General features: G+C 42.3%; 1 protein-coding gene across 3 annotated transcripts in view; it reads right to left on the bottom strand.

The window, feature by feature from the left end:
* The window catches only part of lrrk1 (leucine-rich repeat kinase 1), a 303,358-nt gene that overhangs the window by 194,277 nt on the left and 94,048 nt on the right, over positions 1 to 15,033 (bottom strand). For all 3 annotated transcript variants that reach the window (XM_054734368.2, XM_070554620.1, XM_054734367.2), the window contains exons 9-11: positions 14,624 to 14,787; positions 6,450 to 6,587; positions 831 to 943 (exon numbers count right to left, since the gene is read on the bottom strand). In XM_054734368.2, coding sequence (XP_054590343.2) covers positions 831 to 943; positions 6,450 to 6,587; positions 14,624 to 14,787 — 415 coding nt within the window. The remainder of the gene's footprint in view (positions 1 to 830; positions 944 to 6,449; positions 6,588 to 14,623; positions 14,788 to 15,033) is intronic.

The raw sequence follows: 15,033 nt of genomic DNA, 5'->3' as shown, positions 1-15,033 counted from the left end.
ACAGGTGATGTGTTGAAAAGTCCATCCATGTGACAGCGCCATGTGAGCACTTGTGTGTGTGTACACACGCTTGTACACTCACCTAAAGGATACTTAGGAACACCACACTACCACGGTGTTAGACCCCCTTTCACCTTCAGAACTGTGATCCACACTGTGGATCCATGTTCTCATTCTGTTTACGCCAAATTCTGACTCTACCATTTGAATGTCTCAACAGAAATCGAGACTCATGAGACCAGGCAACATTTTTCCAGTCTTCAACTGTCCAATGTTGGTGAGCTGGTGCAAACTGTAGCCTCTTTTTCCTACTTGTAGTGGAGATGAGTGGTACCCGGTGGGGTTTTCTGCTGTTGTAGCCCATCCACCTCAAGGTTGTGCGTGTTGTGGCTTCACAAATGCTTTGCTGCATTCCTCGGTTGTAACGAGTGGCTATTTCAGTCAAAGTTGCTCTTCTATCAGCTTGAATCAGTCGGCCCATTCACCTCTGACCTCTAGCATCAACAAGGCATTTTCACCCACAGGATGTTTTTCCCTTTTCACACCATTCTTTGTAAACCTAGAAATGGTTGTGGGTGAAAATCCCAGTAACTGAGCAGATTGTGAAATACTCAGACTGGTTTGGTAAAATTTTGTAAAAAAAAAAAAAATTCTGCAACTTGGGCAAAACTGGTAAAGGGTTAAATATTGCCCAACCTTATTGTGCGCTTGTGGTTGTGTGTGTGTGTGTGTGTGTGTGTGTGTGTGTGTGTGTGTGTGTGTGTGTGTGTGTGTGTGTGTGTGTGTGTGTGTGTGTGTGTGTGTGTGTGTGTGTGTGTGTGTTAACCTACTTGCCAAGTTGGTTCCTGGAAAGATCAAGTATCTTCAGCTTGGAGCATTTCCATTTATTGGGAGCAGGAAGTGATGAAATCAGATTTCCGCACAGCCTCAAAATGATGATGGCCTGACAGCATGAGAGAAGACATAATAAAGACTAATGAGGTGAGTCAGGTAATCACAACATGAACCACATTAAGGGCCAGCTCAGATGTGGCACCAGATCTGCCCATAGGACAGCATTAAGCAAGGCTGTGGTCTAATGGTAAATGGACAGTACGAGCTTTTCTAGATAGCACACTGAAAATGATCAGACACAAACCATGTCCTGATGGCCCTCATTAGAGCCAGAAAAATTAACCAGGAAAGAGCTATTCACCAGCGGTATATCTACAGTTACCTTATAAAAGTAAAAAGTTACTTAGTTACTTAGCTGGGATATTAGAATGTCTTTATAGAGACAGGATATTTACCATTTTTGTTTTAGTGTGCCTGAGCACAGCAAATTTTGGTAAAAGATGCTCTAAGTTGACAGCATTTTGTGTCCAGCGTTATTTTAACAATACATTTTTCTTTAGTCTGTGTCTGACCTTTAGTCACGATTTAGTCCTCCAATTTGTTTTATTTTACTCTTATTTTACTGGACTAAATGAAAAATGGGTATATTTGATTAAACCGCATACCTACAACATCTGTAAGGGAAATGGTACTTACATCAACTGTAATGCTTAAAGATTAAAAAAATCACATTTCACAATTTCAGCAATTGACATTTTAAAATTGTGTCCCAACATTTAAAGGTAAATGTTTCAATAAGGCTAATGGTACGCAAGTTGAAATAGTTAAATTACTTTTAAAATGCTTAAATTTGACCCTGTTCTATGAGTAATCTTTCACATTTTATTTTTCCCTTAGGTCCCTTCCCTGGCCCCTACAACTAAACCAATCATTTCCGTGAGCCTCCTGCCTTTCCACCAGGGGGGGCTGTCAGTCAACAAGTACAAGCCTCACACCTCACACAAGCCTGAGCTTCAGTTACCAGCGTGCATAATGGTGTCATGGCCTCAGTCGGCTCCACACTACAACGGAGCAAGACATTCTGGTATAGCTGCCTCGGCTGCCTTAACTTCTGAAACAAATGTAAAAGTTTAAAGTGCTTTTTTAAAATTCACTATGAGACGTTCTACACAGTGGAGTAGGACTTATTTTGGAGACACTTTTCAAAGAAGGAAGCCCTCAAAACTGATGAGTTGGCCAAGCAGCTTTTGGACAGGTAAATACTACGTAATGAATTGTATTTTAGAAAACTGTAAGTGATTTATTTATTTTTTTATTAAAATGAAAGACTCCCTGGTGAGATTTTCCGGGCACATACAACTGGGAGGAGGCCTAAAGGGAGACCCAGGACACATTGGAGGGGGCTACACAGTAATCTGTTCCTGTTCAGGAGGCTGAGGGAGTAGCAGGTGATGGAGGTCATCATGCTTTCCAGGGAGGCACAGTAAAAGTCGTCATGAAGCTGAGTCCAAAGGAGTTGAGTTTCCAAAGGAGATATAGCCGTTGGTGGCACTTCCTGAGAATCTCCTCTGTATTAGCAGAGAACTTTAGGAGGTTGTCAAAGGTGGTTCCCAGGTACTTGTACTCCTCAACTACCTCCACTGGCTCGCCGTGGATGGTGGTGGTGACTGAAGCAGCCGGGTCCCTCTGCCTCCTGGAGAAGGTCACCACCATCTCTTTGATTTTGCTCACATTCAATTCAAGTTTGGAGCCGTCACACCACTCTACAAGCTCCTGAAGAGCGGGTCCATGGTGTTGTGAGGGGCGCTGCTTGGACTGATGCAGTATTTGGGAAACATGTCAGTCTCTTCTCTTAACTTGTAAAAAAAAAAAAAAAAAAAAAAAAAAAAAAAAACTTCCAGAAAACTACGAAGTCCGTGTCACGGGCATTTTTCAGAGATCGTCTCTGCTGCTGCTGCCGGCGGGCCCATAAACCTTACAAAAGTGGAGGTAAGCTATGTTTTTAACATTTATGTAAAATTTATGCAGCGCTGAAAGCATCAGACTCAATCATTTTTGCCCTAACAGTAGTTTATGAAAGTAGTCAGACAAACGAGGGGCACCTGGCTGCAGCTGGGACAATGCTCCGAGTCCTCACTCCTCTGCTAACAATCACCAACAACGTGTCTTAAAGTAACAGAAACACTCTAAAATCTCTCTGATAATGTTCTAAACAATTCTGTCAGTTTATTATGTTTCTGAGATGAGTTATGAGTCATTATGAGTAGAAAAGCTAGTAAAAACGCCCAATTATACAAACAAGTGAAACTGGGAAAATTAGAATCTGGTGCAAAGTGAATTTATTTCAGAAATTCAACCAGACTGAGAGACTATATAAAGGCTCAGGAACTCTGCAGGTGTTTTCTATTTGTAATTATAAATTTTAGTAGATTTGGATCTTGTTTCATATCACACAGTGACATTTAACTGCATATTTCTTAGAAACTAAAAAGCTTTAGTTTTAGTTGTCTTATGTAACAATCACCAGCTACAAACCCAAATCCCCGCCTCCACTGATAATCTGCTCCTGGCCAACAGTTAAAACAACTTCTATTGTCGTTTCGATGAGCCACCAAGCACGTCTCACACCTACAACCATAGTAGCACTATAGTCATAAATCCCACCATCACTGTAGAACTCGCCCACAGGACCCTCCTCCTCACCCCACACCCATGAGGACTCCACATCACACACCTCCACCACAGCCTTCTACATTCACGAGGCAGATGTCAGGAAGCAGTGCAAGACTCTAAATGCATGAAAATCCCCGACTGTATATAAAAACTTTACTTGTAAAGTGCTTTTCATACAGAAAATGTAACTCAAATGCTGTACAGATTTAAAAGACCCCACATTTTACACAAATGTCATTGACAATTAAAAAACCCTACCCCCAGCACAGTGACACACGCATACACACACACTTACCCATATGCACACATGACACAGTTGAGAACATCTGAGCTCAGATGAGCCAGGTACGTAAGGAAATGCAAGGAAACACCATCAGGGGAGCCATCTGTCCCAACAGCAGAAGAGTCATGGCAGCAGCCAGGAAACCGACACAGGGCAACCAGAAAAGGAAGGGCAGAGGCCCTCAACTACACCCAAGCACTACCTGGAAAGCACCGAGGCCGCTGACCAACGGCCCTGAGGCAGAGGGCTCCTACTGAGGAAATGCTGTAAAGTATTAAATGGTAAATGGCCTGTATTTGATATAGTGCCTTCTAGAGTCCTGGAACCCCTCAAGGTGCTTTACAACACAATCAGCCATTCACACACACATTCACACACTGATGGGGCCACAGCTGCCCTGGGGCGCACTGACAGAGGCGAGGCTGCCGAGCACTGGCGCCACCGGTCCCTCCGACCACCACCAGCAGCCAATAGATATATAACCAAACTGTCTTAAAATATAAGCAAGTAAATCATAAATAATAATCAGCTAAAAGCTAAGCTAAAAAGGGGAGTCTTAAGCCTGCTCTTAAAAACATGAACATTCTCTACAGCCCTGTGGTCCTCTGGCAGCCTGTTCCAGAGATGTGGGCCAAAATACTGGAAGGACGCCTCGCCATGGGTGTGCGTCCTGACTTTGGGGTTCACAAGGAGACGGCTGCCAGAGGAGCACAGAGGCCGCGAGGGTTTGTACGGTAATAGTTCGGAGAGGTAAGAAGGGCGAAGACCATTAAGACACTTAAAAACCATGAAGGAAACCTTAAAATCGATCCTGAAATCTACGGAGAGCCAATGCAAAAATTCTAAAACCGGAATGATGTGCTCCCGCTTCCTGGTCTGGATCAGGACATGATGCCATCAGTATGGCTGCACACTTCATCCTGCAGCATCTGGATTCCCCAGGTACCTACGTTAGGGTCTTGTTCGTGGACTTCAGCTCTGCCTGCCACACAATCCTGCCAGATCTCCTCCAAGACAAACTGTCCAGATGAACGTGCCTGACCCAATCTGCAGGTGGAAAACTGACTTCCTGACGGACAGGAAGCAACAAGTCGGGCAGGGGAAAACTGTGTCGGGCCTGTGGACCATCAGCCTCAGGGCTGTTTCCTCCCTTCTGCTCTTCTCCCTGTACAAAAACGGCTGCACCTCCAATCACGAGTCTGTCAAGCTTATGAAGTTTGCAGACGATGCCACCATGAGTGCCTACAGAATGGAGGATGAGCAGCTTGTGCCCGGGAAGCAGCCACAACAACTAGGTGTTAAACACCCATAAGACAGCAGAGGTCGTTGTGGATTTTAGGAAGCACACAGCAGCACTCCCTCCCATGACCCTGTCTGACACTCCCATCACAATGAGGTACCCATGCTGCTTCCTGGGCAACACCATCACCCAGGACCTCAAGTGGAAGCCCACCATCACCTCCATCATCATGTGTCTATGCCAATGTATGTATGTCTGATCTCAGAATTGTGTGTACTGAAACTCTAATTTCCCTCTGGGTTTAATAAAGTATCTTTGAATCATAAAAAAAAAGGCCCAGCGGAGAATGTACTTCCAGAGGCTGCTGCAGAAATGCAGCCTGTCAGTACAGAATAGATTGTTAATTATGAGAAGTTATGGACTTTTTATGAATTAGATTTTTTTTTTCCATGTTTACACTAAAATTACTCAATCTACTCAACACTAAATGTTTCAGAGATAGGACATGGATGGACATGAGAAAATACGCACCCTTTTGGCATTCAGATGTTGTCAATAAATTTGTCAACTAAGTGGTGCTGGTATACCCAAAAAGTGCTATTTTATTGCCACAAAATATTTTTTCCTTTATATTAGTTTCATCATTCTGCATGAAGTGAGATTGTGAGCTGACGGGACGCAGGCACGAGAACGTGCAAGAGGAGCAGCGCCAGTTGTAGAACAGCGAAGAAAGGTGTGGGGAAGTTGGCCTGGTTGGCTTGGAACCCATTTATAACTGCTTGAAGTTCTACTTAGTTATATTCAGTGTTTCCCTCCCATAGGCTTTACCGTGAGGCTGCACCCTGGCTGAAACTCCGGCGCTGTGCCCACAAAATGCCATGTTTATAAAAACGAGGACATCATTAATACTTCAACTGAGCCTGCGCTGCTTCCTGAACCAGCAGCAGGAAGCACACTGTCGTCGCACGCAGCGGATAGACTGTGTGTTGAATATTTTATTTGTTTTATACTTTATAAGTTTAATGACTTTGTTTTGTTTAAAATTATTATGATTTCATGACTGTTTATTTTTTCCTGTTTTTCTCTATGTGAACCACTTAGTGATTCTCTGTGATAAGTGCTACATAAATAAAAGTTACTTTTATCGCCTCTGTCAGTGTGTAGCTGTGGCTACATCGTAGCTCATCCCCACCAGTGTGTGAATGTGTGAGTGACTGATTATGTTGTAAAGCGCCTTGGGGGGTTCCCATGACTCTAGAAGGCGCTATATCAAATACAGACCATTTACCATTTACTTATTTTACTCTTAACGACACCAATGTGACACCGCAAGCTACCAATATTAAACAACAGCAAGGTAAACTTTCTTGGAGGACATCTTTAACAATTTGTACCTCTAATAATAAATAATGTTTGTACCTCTAATTCAAAGATATATGATGGCAGCTCCTCCAGGCTGTTTTCAGAGAAGTCCACTTCTTGCAGTTGAGTCCTCCAGGACATAGAAATGGCATCAGGGAGGTTCTCAAGAAGATTAGAAGAAGCTTTGCAGCATTTCTGTAGAAAAGACAGACAATATAGATAAGTGACTCTATGATAACACTTATTATCTATTCATAATCCAACATTCAAATGAGGCACAGTGATTCTTCTTGGCTGATCTATTCATAAAACTAAACAGTAAGAAAGACAGTATGAGCTAAAATAATTTCCTTTTAATTAGAACAAAATCCGGTCAATTTATTTATCATAGTTAACTTACACGAGCCATATAAGGGTCTTTTAACTCTTTTTGCCAATGCTGATTTATTTTTGGATCTCCTTTTTGATCTCAAACTAACATTATATCCATGTCCGTTATTTTTTTAACATGTCGATTTTAAAACTGGAAAAGATTAAATTAGATGAGAACCATTCCATTCAACAGGGGGATTAAGAGTTTCCCTTGCAATTGGTGGGCTGCTAGTTTGAACCCTCTCTGTGTCATTCATTGTGGGCAATACATTTCACCTGCCTGGCCTGCTGGGGTGGTCGGAAATCGTCTGAAGAGGTCTAACAGTGCAGGATGGTAGACCACTTACAAGGGCATGCATACAATGTATTGCAAGAACTAGTCACACCTCTTAAATTTTGACACATTTTGCAAAGATGCAACCACAAACTTTAATGTTTTTGAGACTTTTGGAGCCAGCTCCTCTGGAGAGGATCACAAGGCATTCCCTGGCCAGCTGAGAAACAGTCTCTCCAGCGTGTGCTGGGTCTTCCTTTGAGTCTCCTACTGGTTGGCCCAGAAAACCTCACCAGTGAGGCGTCCAGGAGGCATCCAAACCAGATGACCACGCCACCTCAACTGGCTCTTCTCGATGTGGAGGAGCAGCGGATCTACTCCGAGCCCCTCCCTGATGACCGAGCTTATCACCCTGTCTTCAAGGGATTCTTTGTAAACCCTAGAAATGGTTGTGGGTGAAAATCCCAGTAACTGAGCAGATTGTGAAATACACAGACCCGTCTGGCACCAACAACCATGCCACGCTCAAAATGGCTTAAATCACCTTGCTTTCCCATCCTGACCTTCAGTTTGGAGTTCAGGAGATTGTCTTGACCAGGACCACACCCCAAATGCATTGAAGCAACTGCCATGTGATTGGTTGATTAGATAATTGCATCAAGGAGTAGTTGAACAGGTGTTCCTAATAAACTTTTAGGTGAGTGTATATTGAAAATAAAAGTAAACACGGGCAATAAGTTTTGCTTTTTGAACAAAATCAGCTGAGAGGGCAAACTGGAGCGCCGCAGAATTCCATGAGCGTCTCTCTGTTAGAGCTGAAGCTCAGATCATCAGGGGCTGCACAGAGACTGATGGGGACACACACCTTTAGGAGCAGCTTGTTTAAAAAAACAACGATGCAGGGACCGGCCCCATTCCCCATTTATGCCACCACCGCCTAATCTTTTATAAAAAGGACAGGATTGTGCCACATTACCGCCACAGTCTGACCACTAATAAACGACCAAAGGCTCCCTGATGCCGCCACGGGGTTGCGGCAAATTGACAGCATTGTTTTGTAAAAACGGCTATTGAGGCACGGATTTACTGTTTGTCTGCTCTTTGTTTTTCTAATTTCAAAAGAATTATAATTCTTAAAGGATTTTAGTGCACTTTGATGAAATAATTTCAGACAATGTTCCTGTTTTCAAATCCACTGCAAGTTTTTGCCAAAATGGCTAAATGGCTCTCTTGATTTTCTCATGAGCTTCTTCATGTGGACTGAGGCTTTGTCTAGAGCCCATCATTTGCTGATGCCTGCCATGTTGCTGAGGCTGAGACCGAGACCACTACGAACAAGCCCAAGGGGGATTTAATCCAAGCCCACGGTCCAGCAATTATTAATGGCCAACGAACTGGGCTCCAGCAACACCCACCAGGCCCAGGCTTCACCACTAGTCATCAGGCCCAGGCCCCAACACCTGTAACCAGCACTTGGGTTGGGAATCGAAAACCGGTTTCCATTATTTAAATTCCTATGAATTGTTCGTCACTATTGCAAACAATTCCCCTCATCAATTCCAGTCAGTGCGAATGAAGTCACCACGCATGTTCCGTAGCTTGCGGAAACAGGAAACATGGCATTTAAGAGGCAAAAATGTTTAAAAGTTTGGTTAAACTTTACAAGAAAGAATAACAGGGTAACTTGCAATAGTTGCATAGTAGATATTTCATCAAGGTAAGGAAAAAGTATTTGGGCACAAAATGTGATAACTTTGAGTTAATGATGTGTTCTGACCCACTGTGGACTAGTGAATTTCAATGCAGTGGCAGCGGTGATCTCCTGTTAATACTGCAGGTAACTGATCAACTAACACTGCCCATCACGTTGGCGTCCTTAGCCTTATACAAAATGATATTATAAAATCAACCTCTTTGACAAATGGCATTCCTTTCACATAGGCTCTCGTATTCTGACAGATCATTTGCTGCTGTGGCCCCCAGACTCTGGAGCTCTCCCCCCCTGAGCCTGAGATCAGTGGACTCAGTGGTCTCCTTTAAAAAGCAGCTGAAGACTCACTTGTTCAAGCTGGCTTTTGTATGACCTTCTTCAACCCCTCTCTCTTTGTTCTGCTCTTCCCACCTATTCCACCTTCCTCAGGATCCACCGATTTCCCTCTTTCCTATTCACTCTCTCTCTTTCTTAACATTTTTTCTTTTAAATCCCAATTGCTTATTTTTGCTCATTTTAAATATATTTTTAAACATTTTCTAAATGCTTTTTTATATTTAAACTTTTTTTTTGTTTTTGTGAAGCGCCTCATGATTTTTATCTTGAGAGGCGCTATAGAAATGATATTTTCTTCTTCTTCTTCGTAATTGTCGATATAGCGGGAGTTTCACGGAATGTTATGTCGTGATCCACTCTTCCATGCGATTTGGAAAGCTACCGTAAGCTTAACGGTGATGGGAATGTTAAATTTGCATGTCTGTGTAGGTAAAACGAGACCTGATGTCTGGAATTAACCAAATAGGTAATGTCCGGTATAAATGTTGGAAAAATGTCCGGAATTGTACAATAATCGCGGCTGATCAGGCCGGATTAGGAGAAGCTTTGTGCTAACGGTGGAGAATAGGATTTTTACCTGTCTTCCAGTTACACAAGCATTACATACGAGTGACATAAAGAGACAGAATGAACACACATTCACTTTTAACAACAGTCATATATCCAGCTTAATGCAGACACAGAGTTGGGGGAGAGAGGGGGACAGCGCCCCCTGAGGTAAGCTGACGGGAGGCCCCGTTCCAGCAGCAGTTATTGTTTAATGAGTCAGAAATAACACGGAGTGTTTAATGATTCAAGATAAGATTGGCTGGACTCGCCATATGAAACAACGTTACGTAGTGTTTTTGAGGGGTTTGATTATGACCAATAAGGTGTGATGATTCTATTTAAATATAGATTATCAACCTGGTTGATCTTTGAATGTTTAACCAGAAGAATTTAGCATTCTTTGCTTATTCAGGGATCATAAACACACATTGTATTAATTCAGCCAGAGTCAAGGATATAATTAAAATAAACTTTATTTTCTAGACTAATTATAATGCATGACAAGTTATGAAACGATGTGTGATGGATGAATATGTGTGAGTGGAATGTGATGATGTATGGTGATGTGTGATCAGAACTTTTGTATCTGGAAGAAACTGAGTTCTGCGGTTGAAAGAATTTGGTCTGATAAAACTAGAAAGTTGATTACTAATAAAATGGCATCAGATGCAATCTGTCATGTCTACAAACCTGATCGGAGAACTTCGGTGTGATCTGGAATGTCAGGAAGTCTAGTGAACCTCAAGGCACCGAAGTTCATAGAAAAACCGCAGTACGACCGTAGGGATGGGTACCTTTGACATTTGAATCGATTCGGTACTAATTTCCGGTACCAAGGAATCAATACCGGTACTTAACGGTACCAATTTTCGATACTTTTGAGTGTTTAATATTTTAATTCTTTTTTATAATTAAATATATATTTTTCTCAATTTATAACAATATTTGATAAATATCACGATAAATAGCATTCAACTGTTTGTATTTTAACATCTTCCTCTTAGTTTTATAACCTGACAATTAAACTGAAGCAAACATCTTTACTGTGAACTAAATTTACTGTGTATCTTCATTCCTTTTGCCATTTGATTTTTCCTACTGGGAAGTTAGAATTTCCGAGGAGAAAGCGAACGCACCATTAGCTGATAACAACGGTGGCAATGGATGCTAACATATCAAGCTAACATTATCTTAAACAGTTTATTTAACTGCTGGAGCAGATTAAAACGATGATGCCTCACACTTAGATCGTTGTCACTGGTTTCATCTTCACCCAATCACCCGTCGCATTTAGTAAAGTGAAGCCAAACTTTAGAGCGCGTTCATGTTCTTCTAGTCGGAAATTCAGAGTTCCGAGGAGAAAGCGAACGCACCATTAGCGGAACGGAAGCTAACATATCAAGCTAACGTTATCTTAAAACATTTTATTTACCTACCGGAGCAGATTAAGATGAGGATGTCTCACTTAGATTGTTGTCGCTGGTTTCATCATCACCCAGTTACCCATCACATTTAGTGAAGTGGACCCAAGCTTTAGCGTGCGTTCTTTCTGGCTGGGGAAGGACACGCATACACACACACATACCCACACACAAACACTGAGGTGGGGAAGGACACGCAAACACACACACACAAACACTGAGCTGGGGAAGGACACGCAAACACACACACACAAACACCGAGCTGGGGAAGGACACGCATACACACACACACACCCACACACAAACACCGAGCTGGGGAATGACACACACACCGAGCTGGGGACAAAGAGGCTGGAGCTACACCTGGAGGGGCTGGGGATGACTTAATGAACACCAGACCTGAGGGGAATGATCAGAAGGGCTACAACAGAAGACACATAAATGAGACGCAGACAAAGGACACATGAGGGCGCTATGAGACACCAAAAGGGGAATCTAGAGAGGGATGGAGAACATCAGGAGACACATGAGGGTGCTATGAAACACAAAAGGAGAACCTGAAGTGGGAACTCGAGGGGCTGGGGAACAAAGGGACACAGAACATGACATCTGTGAAGCGAGGGAGGGGGGGTCTCCGTGAGAGGGGGATTATCTGTGAATGAATTAATACCGGAACATTTTTGGTAAATAATAATTCAGGAAGACGGTGGGAACAAGGAGTAAAATGGTTTACAGTTTTTAAAACAGTTTCCAGCCCAAAACGAAAGAATTAACAGGTGTGAAAGTTTTCACTGATAGTTTAATCACAGGATCAGTATTACATCACAACTCCAACGCTCCTGGTTTCGACTCCACTGAGTGTAACTTCTTGTCTTCTGCGCATGCGGGTCGCTTTGGTGCCGCGGAGCGTTCACACTGGAGAGTTTGAAGTTGGAATTGTGCATCAAGGCCTGCAGTGTGAACGTAGCCTAACTGATGACTCAACTGCTACAGCTGAAGCTCTAAATCACTACTTTGTAGAATCTGTAGATGTAATTGCTACCAGTTTTTCATCACATCAACAATACATTTCAAAGGAACCAATGTCCTTAGCACCAATCTTCACTTTTGAACGTGTCTGAAATGCAGGTGTTAAAGTGTGTTGCATCACTTAAACCTAAACTGTCAAAAGATGTGTATGAAATGAACTCTACTATGATTGGGGAGAGTGCCTGTTCATTAATGCAACCTATGACTCATATTATGAACATTTTGTTGGCACAGGGCCAGGGCTGCTTCTCCCATTCCTGGAAGCCAGCAGTTGTAGTACCTATCTGTAAGTGGGATGATTCTCATTTTGCATTTTATTTAAATATCTTCATCTTTATTCATTTTTAGGAGGTTTTTTTGTGTTGCATTGCTTGAAGAACGAATCAGAAAATGAAAACTACCTGAGAGGTTATTTTTTATATGTTTTGCATGTTAAATGCTCTTTAATATTTTGTAGAAGTATTTGTTCTGCTGGAATCCATCTGGTATGTAAGGATGAAAAAAAACTGTAATTTTGAAATAAATAAACAGAGTAAAATTGGTATAGATTTTAGGCCATATGCCCATTCCTACCAAATGAATAATACACCAGCTTTTATCAATCCCCCGACCTGCATGTTTCCCATGTCTCTGCTTCAGCCCACCTGATTTACATATTTGCATTGCCTTCTTAGGATGACATCAAGTGCTGCAGAAACCTCTTAATCACTTGTGAAATGAGAAAACGGCTCTGTGTAGTAACCTTTGAATCTTTAATCTTAAAAGAATCAGGATGTACCTTTGGACAAAAATAAATCAAACTAAGCTTTGACCAGCTTCTTCGTTAAAGCCTTAAATATTTCTGTATATACACTGCCTAGAAATTGCCAACTGGAATCAACTAAGCAAGCAGGTAGGAGTTGGACAATTACTGCATGGGACCATCTACAGCAGGCAAGGCAGTTGAAGTGTTTTGCCCAAGGAAAGAACAGCTGTGATAAAATAACAACCGGCCACTGCTGCTTTCAAAACTGATGTTTGAACACATGATGATTGTGTTCTGGCCCTGGTAAAGTGATGTCAACTGTTTTACACTTCTCGGTCAAAGAAAAGTCTCCAGCAGGATTTAACTAAGCAGACAGGTAGGAGCCTCCTACTAGATAATCACCGCATGGGTGATGATCTTTCAGCTGCAACAAGTTATTTAACCCAACTGGTGCAATGAGCTGCTTCTCATTTCCTAAACAACCATGTGGACACACCTGGTGGTCGTGGAAAAGATGTTAGTTTGTGTGAGAAGGGTCAGATCGTTGACATCAAGCAGAGAAAACATCTAAGGAGATGCAGAAATGACTAAAACTGGGTTAAGAACTGTCCAACGCTTTATTAAAACTGGTCTGATGAGTCCAGATGGACCCTGTCCCAGAGTGATGGTGCATCAGGGTAAGAAGAGAGGCAGATTAAGCAATGCACCCATCATGCCTAGTGCCTACTGTAGAAGCCTGTGGGGGCAGTGCTATGATCTGGGCTTGCTGCAGTTGGCTAGGTCTAGGTTCAGCAACAGGATGTGCTCCAAGAATGAGGTCAGCTGACTACCTGAATATCCTGAATGACCAGGTTATTCCATCTTCCCTGACGGCACGGGCATATTCCTACATGGCAGTGCCAGGATTCATCAGGCTCAGATAGTGAAAGAGTGGTCCGGGGACCACGAGACATTTTCACACATGGATTGGCCACCACAGAGTCCAGACCTGAACCCCATTGAGAATCTTTGGGATGTGCTGGAGAAGGCTTTGTGCAGCGGTCAGACTCTACCATCATCAATGCAAGATCTTGGTGAAACATTAATGCAACATAGATGGAAATAAATCTGGTGACATTGAAGAAGTTTATCGAAACAACGCCACAGCGAATGCGTGTTGTAATCAAAACCAAAGGCAGTCCAATGGAATATTAGTGTGTGACCGTTGTTGTGGAGACTTATTTTGGGCCAGGCGGTGTATATCAAAGTTTCTTTCTGGATTATTTCTCTTATATGATGGCACCATCTAGTGGCTGACAAGCATATCACACAAATAGTTTCTTCTTCCGTTTTATTTATTTTTTTTAAGATGGTGACTTCACGTTTCTGTTTATAAATGTGCTTCTGTACCGACAAACAGCTAAAACACGTTGTTTTACGAGTATTATTCTCGTGTCATGTTGTGTTCTCATACATCGATAGTTTAGAGACTTACTTGTCCGTGAAAAGTTCATCGACTCTGCATCAGCCGAGATATTCCTTAAATTTGAAGCACGTAAGCGGTAGTCTAACGCTATTGGTTAGTTCTGGTCGGCACTCAGTTTCCTATTGAACAGAACTCTGCGGGGTAGGGGGTGTACTTAGCAACAAAAAAGCCGTATTCCTTACATTATATCACAGTACATGGTGAAACTATCACTTTTACAGATTTCTGAAAAATCCTATGGAATTTCTGAAAGGGGAAAACTACAGAAAGATACTTTAATGTAATCAAGGGAAGAGTTGTTTTTTTTTTCATCCTGGTTCATTTCTTACCAGAGGACAAGCCCAGGGGTCTGGGAACGTGCGGAGTTTATTCCTGCACACCTTCAGAGTGCCCAGGGACTTCAAACAGTGCATAACAGATATGGGAAGGCTGCTCAGACAGTTATCAGACACATCCAGCTCCTCCAGCTTACGGAGACCGATCCAGTTCACAGCTGATTAGGAGGAAATAAACAAAACTTCATTAGATGAAGGCAGGACAAATCGATCAGTTTCAATCTGTATCTGAATGATCAAAAATGTTATTGTGTTCCACATCTTACAATGTTCACTTCCATGCATAAAAACTAAATTGTTGGAATTGTTGTCTGTAATGTGTAAACTAAAGAACTGCAGAATAATTCAAGGTTTATCTTTTATTATTGTCTTGTATTGTTGTCTTCACTGCAGCATGCTGGTCA

The sequence above is a fragment of the Nothobranchius furzeri genome, chromosome 9 (assembly GCF_043380555.1).
Source record: "Nothobranchius furzeri strain GRZ-AD chromosome 9, NfurGRZ-RIMD1, whole genome shotgun sequence".
In the NCBI taxonomy this organism is placed as follows: Eukaryota; Metazoa; Chordata; class Actinopteri; order Cyprinodontiformes; family Nothobranchiidae; genus Nothobranchius; species Nothobranchius furzeri.
This window is presented reverse-complemented; position numbering and strand designations above follow the sequence as displayed.